The 12,296-nt window shown below is 47.4% G+C and overlaps 1 protein-coding gene across 1 annotated transcript in view; it reads right to left on the bottom strand.

Moving 5' to 3' along the window:
- The window catches only part of GABRG1 (gamma-aminobutyric acid type A receptor subunit gamma1), an 86,678-nt gene extending 81,364 nt beyond the window's left edge, over positions 1 to 5,314 (bottom strand). The window contains exons 1-2 of the mRNA XM_054989662.1: positions 5,297 to 5,314; positions 4,547 to 4,839 (exon numbers count right to left, since the gene is read on the bottom strand). Of these exons, the coding sequence (XP_054845637.1) occupies positions 4,547 to 4,839; positions 5,297 to 5,314 (311 nt within the window). The remainder of the gene's footprint in view (positions 1 to 4,546; positions 4,840 to 5,296) is intronic.
- Positions 5,315 to 12,296: the final 6,982 nt, after the last annotated feature.

The raw sequence follows: 12,296 nt of genomic DNA, 5'->3' as shown, positions 1-12,296 counted from the left end.
CTACACGAGAACCGTAAATGTGACTGGCTAAATGAAGTTAATAACCATGAATTGTAAAGGCTTTAGCTAGACGTGACCTCCCAGTTTCACTAAACCAATTAAATGTCTGAGATCACATTTGATTTTACATAGTGTTTGCTTATAAAACATGCAAGACTGTGGTCAGCATGCGGAGGTCTTGTCTTTTCAAACAGCCTCTAATTTAAGGCACCATAAGCGTGTCCGTATTACCATTTATACAGAACTACAGAAATGTTTTACAAGACCAGCACCAAACATCCTCACAAGTCTATGGGATAAATCTTAATAATGCACCACATCAGCTGAACATGGGTCTTCCAGTTTTATACACACAGACACACAGACACACAGACACACACACATTCTCTCCCCTACGCAATATATTAGTCCCCACTGCTGACTAAATGCTGCCACTTCTTCCTCCCAGAATGGGAAGTTTTTAATGCATGGACAGCCAAGCAGAGAGGAGTCAGATGTTTTAACAGCTGTAACCTCCCTCAAATCAAAGTATAGAAAACTAGACTAACCTGAATATAATCACTAACTACTTCCAGGCAACAAAAATGCTCTTCTAAATGAAGTAATCTATTTACAGAGCATTCAAAAACTGAATTACACCCTTGAAGTCAATAAGTATAGAAGTGTGTAACATAGGTATAGAAGTATAGAAATGTGTGTCATAGGTATCCGCAGAGGGCCAAACCCCCAGAATTCTAAATTTACTGTATCAGGTGATTTGCTTATGCAATTAAAAGACTTTGCCCTCCACTCAGAATGATTTCTGCAGTTGCAACCCAAAGGCCCTGTTCCTATGCTATTAAGCAATCCCTGCATGAATATGTATGCAAGATGAAGCAAAGGGGAAGAGAACACTCCCACGTTCAGTGGTTCCAGGTGAAGATTGAAGGAAAGTACCTATCCAGCAGGAAAGTTCTTCAATGTAAGTAATCTATTCCCCTTTTCGGACACCCAGGTGTTTGGAAGGGATTAGGAGAGCTCCCTGAGCATTGTTGCACTTGCTCATCTGTGAGCCAATACAACGCACCCCACACAACTGAGCAAGTCTGAGACTTAAGTCTCATGTTTTGTGTTGTTGTAGCAACATGGTTTTAGGTGCAACAATACAGCTGTGATTGAAATACCACTCTCCTGAGGTCTAGTTCCTCTAGTTGCCTCAATTGCGCATAGAAACTCAGATCATGTGGGGCCAATGTTACTCTGCAAATCCCAGTCAAGTTCTTTATTCTTCCTGGACAAGCACCAATGGTCAGCTCCAGGAGGTCGACAGAAAACAAGTAACAACATGATTGTAAGGAGCCCAACGTTACTGTAAAGAGGTGCGGTGGAGCCAGAGTAATGCACAGGAGATTTTTTTTTTCTTTTTGGCAACACCCATGCCAACATACATATTGCCCTAGAGTGACATATGAATTCAGATCTCCATCGATCCACACAAGTAATTTATGCATTTTATTTTGCATTGAGTACTTTGTCTCCATAAAACACAATACTTCCACACTGAATTTCACTCAGTCTAGCTGTTCCTGCTCACTTAATTGTATTTTTTAACTTGAAATGGAACCCATAATTCAGTATACAGTATATATTCTTATTTTACCAAATCTCTTTTAACAGTTTCATAACATGCACTATTTATGCACACAATCTCAGTATAACTGTGCTATATCTAGCACTGCATTAGAACCAGGGCTTTTTTTCTGGGAAAAGAGGTGGTGGAACTCAGTGGGTTGCCCTCGGAGAAAATGGTCACATGGCTGGTGGCCCCGCCCCCTGATCTCCAGACAGAGGGGAGTTGAGATTGCCCTCTGCGCCACTTGGCGGCACGGAGTGCAATCTCAACTCCCCTCTGTCTGGAGCTCAGGGGGCGGGGCCACCAGCCATGTGACCTTTTTCAAGAGGTTCCAGAACTCCATTCCACTGCGTTCCAGCTGAAAAAAAGCCCTGATTAGAACACTCACTGTAGTTTGTTTTTTAATTATAAAGCCGTGATTCTTCTTTTTCAACACCAAGAAATATTTATGTATTTATTTTTTTCAATTTTTATACTGCTTCTCTTCAATTAAGATCTCAAAGCTGTTCACAACTATTACAACGGTTAAAAACAGTACGAAAATATTATATTCAATAAAATCACAATAAAACAGCCTAATACAAATAATTAAAAAACACTCTAGTCCCAACCCCAGCCTATAAAACCCTGCAAATAACATTTAATTTAATTTAATTTATTGTTTTAATTTAATTTATTGTATTTATATTCCGCCCTCCCTGCTTTCGCAGGCTCAGGGCAGATAACAGAATACAAATATACACATCATTAAAACACATTAAAACACAATCATAACTACAGAGTCATCTATTACATATAACTAATTAAAAGATTTTTTAAAAGCAGTGCATAGCAAAAGTATAGTATATCACACAGCGGTGTTACCAGTGCAAATCCATACCGTAATAATAAGTGTGGCAGCAGCATCTGCGTTCACATGGGGGAACAGTTTAACCCCCCCTCCACGGGGGTTTAAAAATGCAGGTAGATAAAAATGCACAGCAATTTGCTCTGCCTCACAAAGGAATATTAGATAGCAAAGGCACGCCAGAATAGTTCTGACTTCCAGAGTTCCCAAAACATCAGCAGGTCCTGGTGGGGATGAGTGCCTTCTGACAGTGCAACTTGCAGTAGTCTAAAAGAGAGGTGACTGTCACGTGGCTCAATGTGGCAAGGGGGGATTGAGATAGATATGGGGAAAGTTGTTGGGCCCAATGAGGATGGGGAAATGCTGTTCTAGCCACCATCAATGCCTGTTTGTCCATGGAAAGCTTAGAATCAAGCCAAATCCCCAAAATCTTCATGGAATCTGAAGCAGAAAGCTGTGCTCCTTTGAGTAATGGGAGTCACAAATTCCCCAGAGCCGAAGTACTTCCCAATCACAGGACCTCAATTTCCAAAGGATTTAAACTTCAGCCAGCTCCCCTCAGCCTCTCCACTAAAGCATCCAGGCATTGGGCAAAGGAAGAGATATTGGCTTCTGATTGCCTATCAAGTAGAAGGTAAAGTTGGATGTCAACAGCATATTTGTGGCACCCAACCCCAGACCCTCTAACAACATCCGCTAAAGGGGGAATATATATATTAAAAAGCATCGTAATTGTCCACACAGGTCTTCACCAACAGAACAAACTCTCCTTATATCCACACAGACATAGATTCATTTAGGCCTTTCCACACAGCCTGCCTGACCTATATAGAATAGTCTCTCTCTCACATACACACAGACTGACCCAGGCACACACACACAGTTCACCTGACTTAGCCAGAATAAAACCCCTTTCAGGCTTCCGCACGGCTTGCCTGACTTCGACAGAGGTACATAAAAGCTGAAAATTTATTCCTCAGCGCTGACTAAAAACTGCAGTGAACTCCACCCCTAGGGTACAGCTACTGTCCAATTCAAGCAGACTCCACCCCCCATCCAGCCCTCTCCTCTTTTCCCCAAAGACCTGAGCTCACTTGAGCTGTGACTCATGAAAGCTCATACCCTACCACAAATGTTGTTAGTCTTATAGGTGCTACTGGACTCTTGCTCTTTTCTACCATTCTTTTCACAGTGCACATCAGAATTGGGTTGTAGAAGCATACTAGGTGAGTGTTATGAGTAGGGGTGCGTGCTTCGGGTTTCCAATTCGGGCCCGGTTCGGAAAGATTAGGAAATACCGAAACAAAGCTTTCCGAAGCAATTCCTGTCACTTCAGAAAGCTTTCGGAGCAGCCGCAGCAGCATTTTGCTAGCCTGTTTGCATTTGCAAACAGCCAGCAAAGTTCTGCAAAATGCAAGCTTCCCACTCTGTCTTAGCAGAGGGGAGGGGGAGAAGGAGTAAGTGACTCACTACAGCCTCCTCCTTTCCCCTCCCATCTGGTTAAAAAAGGCAGGAAGCGTGAAAGCAGCACTTTCCTAGCTGTTTGCAAAGTTGGGAGGGATGTGAACCATCTCTCCACGTCCAGCATGAGGAACCATATGAAGAGGTTCACATCCCTCCCACAACTGATCCATTGCCTACAATGCTGGCACTGGGCAAACTGGGGATCCTCCATTCTCTGGAAATGCCAACCATCTCTGATGGAGATGCTTGGTGCACAGGGTACTAGTGTGCCCAAGGGGGGCGGGATCCAGAAGAAGAGCAGGTGCGTCACACACCATATCATCAACGTGATTGCTGTAGGTGGTCGGCCATTCTCCATAGTTGACAACTTTGGTTTCCAGTGGCTGCTCCATGATCTCGCTCCCTGGTATGTGATCCCTGCTCACACGATGTTGAGCAGGACCATGGTGCCCTTGTTTTACAGGGCTGCCAGGGACCACATGAAGGCACAGTTGTCCTGCACTTCACATCTGACATCTGGACCTGCTCTAGCATGCAACATGTGTACCTGTTGCTTACTGCTCACTAGTGGCAACCCAAGGACCATCAGGGTGGGGGTGGGGTGTCCAGTGTTAGGCAGGTACTGTTCGGAGACTGCCAGGCTGGCTACTGCAAGGCTCTGCTCCACGCCGAGGTTCTCAATGAGGTGCACACAATGGAGAACGTCGCAGCCATCTTGAGGGGGGAGTTGGAAGACTGGGAATGCCAGGGCAGCATCACCATAGGATGCATGGTGATGGATGGTGGCCACAACATGAGGGCAGTGGCAGCACTGGTGGGCCAGGAGCGCATTTACTGTGCGGCCCACAAACTTCACCTCGTGGTGAAGTCTATGCTTGGTTTGTAGGACCCCGCAACTCGTGAGCTCCAGTGTCTCCTGCAGAAATGTTGGAGACTCATGAGTCACTTCTCATACAGCATGAAGTCCACTCACAAACTGCACCAGAAGCAGGCCAGGGCAGGCGTGCCGGAGCATCACATGATCTCTGACATAATCACTTGCTGGAACTCCACCTGTGCCATGCTGGAGCACTTAGTGGAGGAGTAGGCCGCCCTCGAGGCGTGGCTCGCAGACAGCAACATCTGGAGGTAGGAGAGTGAGTTCAGCCAAGAGGATTGGCTCACCATCTCCCAGACAGTGGAGGTCCTGAAGCCCTTCAAAGTCTTCACTGTGGCGGTCTCGTCAGTCTGGTCATTCCCCTGGTGCACACACTCCAGAGTTCCATGGCCTCCTTTGTGGACCCAGACACACCACATGCGGACTTGGTTCCAGGAGTGCGTGCGCTCATGAAAAGGCTGCAGCAGGGCATAGCTGCCAGGCTAAAGCCTCTCACGGAGATGGAGTCATACATGGTGGCGACCATGTGTGACCCACGCACTAAGGGCACTTTCGCCAAGCAGGATGGGAACCTCACCCAAGCCAGAGATGCCCTCTGTGCACGTGAAAGGCATAGACAGGCCAAGAGGGGCCACCTGTCATCAGAGGGGATGGGTGGGGGGGCCAGTCCTGCGGGTCCCCCTCATGCACCTTCTGAGCAGGCTCCCCCTGCAGCAACCACCAGGATGTCCATGGAGATGGAGATGCTCCAGCAGGCCCTCAGCCCCTCTGGGATCGTGAGTCATGTGAGACATGATTCGGCAGAGGCAATGGTCAGGGACTACCTTGCGGAGCCCTGTGAGTTGCTGCCCACAGATCTGCTGAGCTACTGAGCCAAGAAAGAAATGGTCTGGCTGGACCTCTTCCTCGAGGTGCAGTGGCTCCTCTCATGCCCTCCAACAGGTGTGGAGAGTGAGTGCGTCTTTTCTTATGTGGGCAACATTGTCAGCCCACATTGCACAGAGAGAGAGAGAGAGAGAGAGAGAGAGAGAGAGAAAGCAGCAGCAGAAACCAGTCCTTGCGGGTACAAATTTGTTTAGATAAACGTAAACAGAGGTCCCAGAAATGTTGACTGCCACTGGACAGGAAGAGACAGGTTAGGTTAAACTCTAAACTGCAGAAGGACATGGAACCCAGACAAGCAGCCCCAAACTAAACTATGCATGTTGTTGTTGTTTACTGTTGTTAAATGCTGTTACATGTTTTAAAAATGCTGTTGTTAAATGTTGTTTAACTCTCTTAAATGTTGTTAAATTCTGTTGTTGCTCTTAAATGTTACCAATGCTGTTAAATGTTGTCATTGAAGGAGTAGGCGGAGTGGGGAAGAATGGTGTGGGTGGGGGGCAGCTGATGATGAAGGCTAGATCCCAACAGTGCTTCATAGGCAGTATTCAGCCTGAAGCTGGTGTGTGTGTGTGGGGGGGGGGGGGAATCCTTTGCAATTGTGCTCCACGAATGCCATTATGTGGCTTGGTATGGTCTAGTTCTGCTCTGTGGTGTTTCTCCACTGGCTGACCTCAGAGCCTGGCTGCAGGAAATGACAATAGTTTTGCTGGACTAAGCTGTAAGAGTTACCCCCTATTTCAGTTTGGTTTGGGTGGAATGGATGTGATGTGAGACTATGGTGAAGTTCCCTTTGAACCACTTTAGTTCTGCTGGGCGGGGATGTAATCAGTGTTGTACTAATGTTGTTGTATGCTGTAACCCGCCCACCCACCCCCAGCCTGCTTGTGGGCAGGGCAGGCAAGAAATTCAAGAAATAAAATTTCAAAAAATTATTTTTGGTGTGTGATTCTCTGGTGTGATGGTGGGGGGTTGTTCTAATTTAGGACTATAAGTTGTGATTTAATAGTGATGATGCCAATTGTGATGTTTAATGCTGTTATCAAGAAATAATTTTTTTTTAAATTTAATGTTTGTGCGTGTGATTCTCTGGTGTGAACATAGGAAAGAATGGAGAATGGCTGGCCAGCCACCTCTGGGAGTGATGGAGGATTTTGGGGTGTGTATCTTTGCTTCTATTGTGCTTTCCCAGGGATGAGCTTGCATCAGAGATGCATGCCTGTGCTGTGTGGCACCCATCCTGTGCATAAGTGTCCCTGGGAACAAAGTTTAAAAAGTTCTCATCATAGGGAAGAATAGAGAGTGGCTGGCCAGCCACCTCTGGGGGCGGTGGAGGATTTTGGGAATGGGTGTCTTTACTTCTGTTGGGGGGTGGATTGTGAGTGGGACTGTAGCTGCGGCCATTGGCAGCCACAATCTATGTGTTTCTGCTGTGTGGGAGTTTTCCCCACAGTAGAAATATGGTGTGGGATGGAAACAACCTTTTGGGGGCTTAAGATGGGCTCCCTTAGTGCAATCTCCCTGAAACTTGAGGGGCTTGGGAGGAGAGGTAGAAGCAAGTCCTTTGAAAATTGTGTGCATTTTGCTTGCAAAATGCCACCCCAAGCCACCTAGAAAGCCCCCTTGTTTTTCCCCATAGGAAATAATGGAGAGTGGATGAGGATGGGGATACTTTTGGGGGGGCATAACATTGAGGGGTCATTAGAGGAGAGTTGGGAGAATGTCCCTACCAAGGTTGGTATGCTTAGGAAATAAAATGCCCCCCTCCAGGCTTGTGGAAAGCTGGGAGCATGTTCCCTTTTGAAAATAATGGCAGAATCTTTCCTAAGCATACCTGAAGCGACTCGAATCACAATTTCCGAAGTGGCTTGCTACTTTAGAAATTGCTTGATTCTGAATCTTTTTCCTGATTCAGATAAACCGAATTGGGAAAACCGAATCACCCTGGCACTGCACACCCCTAGTTATGAGTGAGACAGAATCATATGAACAAGCTTGTCCTTTTGGGAAGGAAAAGAAGGAGCAGGTCTGCATCAAGAAAAGGGAAAGTGAAGGGTGTAATGGTATGGGGCTCTTGTCTTCATAGGTCTAAAATCCCACTCCTTTTTCTTCTATTCATATTAAGCAATGAGATCTGGTCCCATTTTATCGCTACCTATTTAACAACTAACCCATAAGACTTGATGGGCGCAACAGGTGCCACACAGATCCAAGTCTCTTCCGATTCAGCACAGCTGTGAAGTACATTTCCAAATGACATTAAACATTCTCTTCTCCCCATGACAAGCTCAGAATAATTAAATAAACTCCCAGCAAGCTACATACTTGAAAGAAGGGTTCCTTTATTTCCAGTGAAATTATTTCCAGTACATCAGAAATGCTCACATAATGTAAACTGTCTCCGCAGAAATAAGAATTTCCAAACTCATGCCACAGACAAGCAACTTAGGCTAAAGGGAGGGGGGAGCAACATGGAAAAAATCTACTTGTTTAGTGGGCATGGAATAATCTTAGAATATTTCTCTCTGCACAGTTGTAACAACAAAGTAGACAATTAGTTTAAAACCGAGTTGGAACAAGTTTATATAGCACTGTCCCAGGTAATAAAAGGTGATGTCATAATCTTTTATTGGAACAGGTTATGTCAAAGCTTTGCAAAGTTTTCTGAGTGACACAGAATTTTCCTTCAGCTCAAATTGCTCGCTGTAAACCAAGTGAAACCAGCAATTTCATTCATTATTTAGCAGCCTCAGTATTTTTTTTCATTTGAAAATGCATATTCCACATAGTGATGTATTGAAAGTTTAGTTGTCCCCTTTGTCTTCTCTCAAATTCAGCTGAAAAAGAACCTCCAAGGAGAAATTTATAGACTGGTATGGAGCTCCACTAGACACAAACAAGGATTTGTATGCAGGTGCCATTGATCATGATGTTGCACTGAAGGATGCTATAAAGATGTCTCAAGTTCAGAATATGCATTTGCTGAGGTGGAGGGGGGGGGAGTAGAGGCAGCTGTACTCCTTCAAATCATCCCTCAGAAGTTAGCCAAGATCTATGATGAGTCCATTTCCATCTAGTCAGCAAAGTAAATGCATTTCAATTCCCAGACACATCTTACAGTGCCTGCACACTTCAGAAACAGCCATTCCCTTTTCTCAGAGAATGGTACTTTTGTGAATGTTTTATTCTAACTGCCAAAGTAAATAATCAGCAGAATTATCACTATGACATGGGATGTTTCCACATGTCCTTAAAGGGACAGCCCACTTACCAAACGCTGGCAGCTTTTCTCCTTCACACAGCATGTCTCTGATTTCAATCAATCAATACTTTATTGCTTCAGCACAGCCATAGCAAATAACAAAAAAAGTACAGTCTCTGATTTCAAAGTGGTAGCAGGCTGCTTGGCTTCCATTTTTTGGCACCTTTTATGAGAATGCACTTTCCTGCATCCCCAAAAAGGCACGGAAGAAATGGAAGCCAAACAGCCTGCTACCATTTTGAAATCGGGGATGTACGGAGTGAAAGAGAAAAGCCTCTGGTGTTCAGTAAGTGGGCCAACCCTTTAAGGATGTGTGGAAACAGCCATAGTTCTTGCTGAATTGTTCTGCTTGGACTGCAAATACTGGGAGGGGTATCACATATCGAATGCTCTCCCACGTCAGGAAAAATATCAGGGCAAGGTGTTCTACGATCATGAAGATGATCAGAATTTTGCACTTATATTCTCAGGTAAGTATGAGTATAAGCCCCACTGACTTCTATGGGGTTTACTTCAGAGCAAATATGCGTAAGATCAGAGTGCAAATACTGACTCCACTGCATTCTGGTTCTGTTATCATATTATACTAAATCATGACTTGCACTAACATTTAAGATCCCAAAATTATTTGAACTTGCTGATACAGATGAGATGAACCTGACCCGTTGAAAAGACCTTATGCCAGATCTTTTCTGGACCGAGCACATAGCAGGTGATTGGATTGGGGGGTCGGGAAATCCAGCGCCTGTCATGGCCTGTCATTATCTGCTGAATACACGTGCAAGAAAGGTAGTAGACCTATTAGGATGGGCCTTTGTCAGAGACTCATGGATCAGAATGATTTCTAGAATTTTCTGTGGGATTTTGAACGTGTCTAAGATGGTTCTGTTGAGCCCTCCCCTCTGAGAGACTTTCCAAAGCCTTTGAAGGAACAAGTTATTTGATTAATTCTTTAAAAAGCCTTCATTAAGGATAATAATAACACTATATTTATACACCACTCTTCTAGATAGATTAGTGCCCACCCAGAACAGTGAACAAAGTCAGCATTATTATTATCTCCTGAGAGGAGGGGCTTACCCAAGGCCACCTGCTGTGCTCATATGACCAGTTACAGGCCCGTCTCCATCCTGTGTCTTTTATTGGTCAGATTCAGATTTATTCAGTCTATGACCAGTACAAATCGAAAGATCAGAAAAATTTACATAGAGCAAATTTTAAAACTACAGGAGGTCAATCCTGCCACACAGCAATCAAAAGTTACTAAAATTTAAAATCTCAACAGATCTTGCAAGCGGCTGAAATTTTTTTTTGCACAGCTAATAGTAATTTGCTGATTAACACCCATTAGAAGCGTCTTTGAAACAACTTCAGAAGAGCCTGAAAAGCTTTTAAGCAACGGAGCAATTGTATCTGAACAACATGCTCCACTGATTCCACCTCTTCAACGCCACACCTCTCCTTCATGGGGACTTTTTATATCGCCCCTCCAAAACTGAAGAGGGGCGAGCTCACCACCTTGCCAACACAAAAGCTCTCCTTTGACTAGGTACCTCCAAAAGGGAGAGATAGGGAGCCAGGGTGACAACGTATCTTGGATTCTCAAGAGTCAGAAAATTTGGGACATGGTTGTATTTTTGTTGTCTTTTTGTCGCTCAGTATCAAACAGCCATTGCTTTTACTTGGTCATATCTTATTTTCAGAGCATTTTCTTAAGAGAATTCTAAACTCTGCACTTTGCAGTGGATAGCCTTATCCTAAGAATACTCTTGCAGCGCAATCCTATGGCCGGCCCCAACGCCGACGCGGCTGCACTGGTGGTGTGGCAGCGCCGCCGGGCCGGATCCTGTGCCAGCAAAGTGTGGCCGCAGCGGCGCCCGCAGCGGCGCAGAGATGCAATTTTGGAGAACCAGAAAGTGTTGTGGGCGGGTCTGATCCACGGCCGCCGCCAGGCGCAGCCAAAGGGCGCTGTTCCTGACAAGCGTCAGGGGGAGGGGCCAGGAAAGGCGCAGCCTATGGGCAGCACGCGATCCCGGCCAGGCCCCAGAGCAGCAGGCAAACCGCGCCCATGCCGGCAGACTGCCTCGGCTCGTGTGTCGGGCGGGGCTCGCAGTCGGGAAGGAGAGGGGTGGGCGTAGTCTGAGAAGCCTTTCCCACGTTTGCCCAATGTAGCACCAAGTCCCTGGCGGCCGCGTCCAGAGAGGTTGGCATGGGACTGGCAGGCGCCCTGCCATGAGGAATCCAGGGCAGCAGCCAGTCTCTGGCAGCAGGGGACAGCCCCCAAGTGGCGCCGAAGGGGAGGGCTGGCCTGAGGCCGCCACCAAGAGGCAGACACAGCGGGCCTGCCCCCTCGTCCCCATCCCAAGGCAAAGAACACAGACACCCATTGCACAGAAATCAGCCTTTATTATTATATCATCCCACCTCCCCCAGCAGACGTGAGGAAGGGGAGGCGTGTAGGAGAGCCGCCTGTGCAGCAAAACACCCCACCCCACCCCCAAGGCGGCAGCGGCGGTCACCGGCGAGGCCGGCGGCCGGACCCCCTTGGCCGTCCACGGGCCCGGCCTCTCGCACGCAACTGGGCCCGAGGGAGGGGTGCCTCTGGGGCGGGTGGAGCTGCTGCAGCGGGTGGGGCCGGAGGGTCGAGGATGGCGACGAGCCGCCCGAGCAGGGCTTCGGCACGGACTTGAGAGGCACACCCCACCCCTCCCAACAACCATGGCCTGTTGGCGTGGGAGGCTGGCAACTGCTCCACGGGATTGGATGCGAGGCAGGACGCCCTGGGGTGGAAGGTGTTGGAATGACCAATGGGGCTGCTGCAGACGCCCGAGGGGCTGGACCCACTCTGGGAGGCGGCCGCTCATGGGACTGTGTTGCTGGGGCTGCGGCTGCGATGGGGGCGACCCTCCCCAGGCGCGCGAGACCTCCTGCCCGGGATATGGCATCCACCTGCCACCACCCTGGATTCTCCATTGGTGGGGGCTAGGGTTCCAGCGAGCGGACCGTTTGCCCTGCCATCTCCCGCCCCCTTGCAGCTGCAGCTCGCACCACCCTCTCCCTGGCTTATCGTGTGCCAGCTACTCTCCCCACCGGGGATCCCCGCTCACATGCCCCGCCCCAACCCTCTACCTGGCCATAGATACAGGGGGGTTAGCCGTGTTAGCCTGTGGTAGCGAATTCAAAAAGGGTCCCGTAGCACCTTTACAACTATCCAATTTTATTGTGGCACAGGCTTCTGAGAATCAAGTTCTCTTCGGCAGATGGGTGGTACAGACACTGGTCAAATACAGAGGAGGAGGGGGGGAGGAGGGAGGGAGGGGGCGGGGAGGCAAGACGGGGTGTGTCGGATACA

Source organism: Eublepharis macularius, chromosome 10 (assembly GCF_028583425.1).
Source record: "Eublepharis macularius isolate TG4126 chromosome 10, MPM_Emac_v1.0, whole genome shotgun sequence".
In the NCBI taxonomy this organism is placed as follows: domain Eukaryota; kingdom Metazoa; phylum Chordata; class Lepidosauria; order Squamata; family Eublepharidae; genus Eublepharis; species Eublepharis macularius.
Note: the sequence above shows the minus strand (reverse complement) of the source record. Positions and strands in the feature narration are given on the sequence as shown.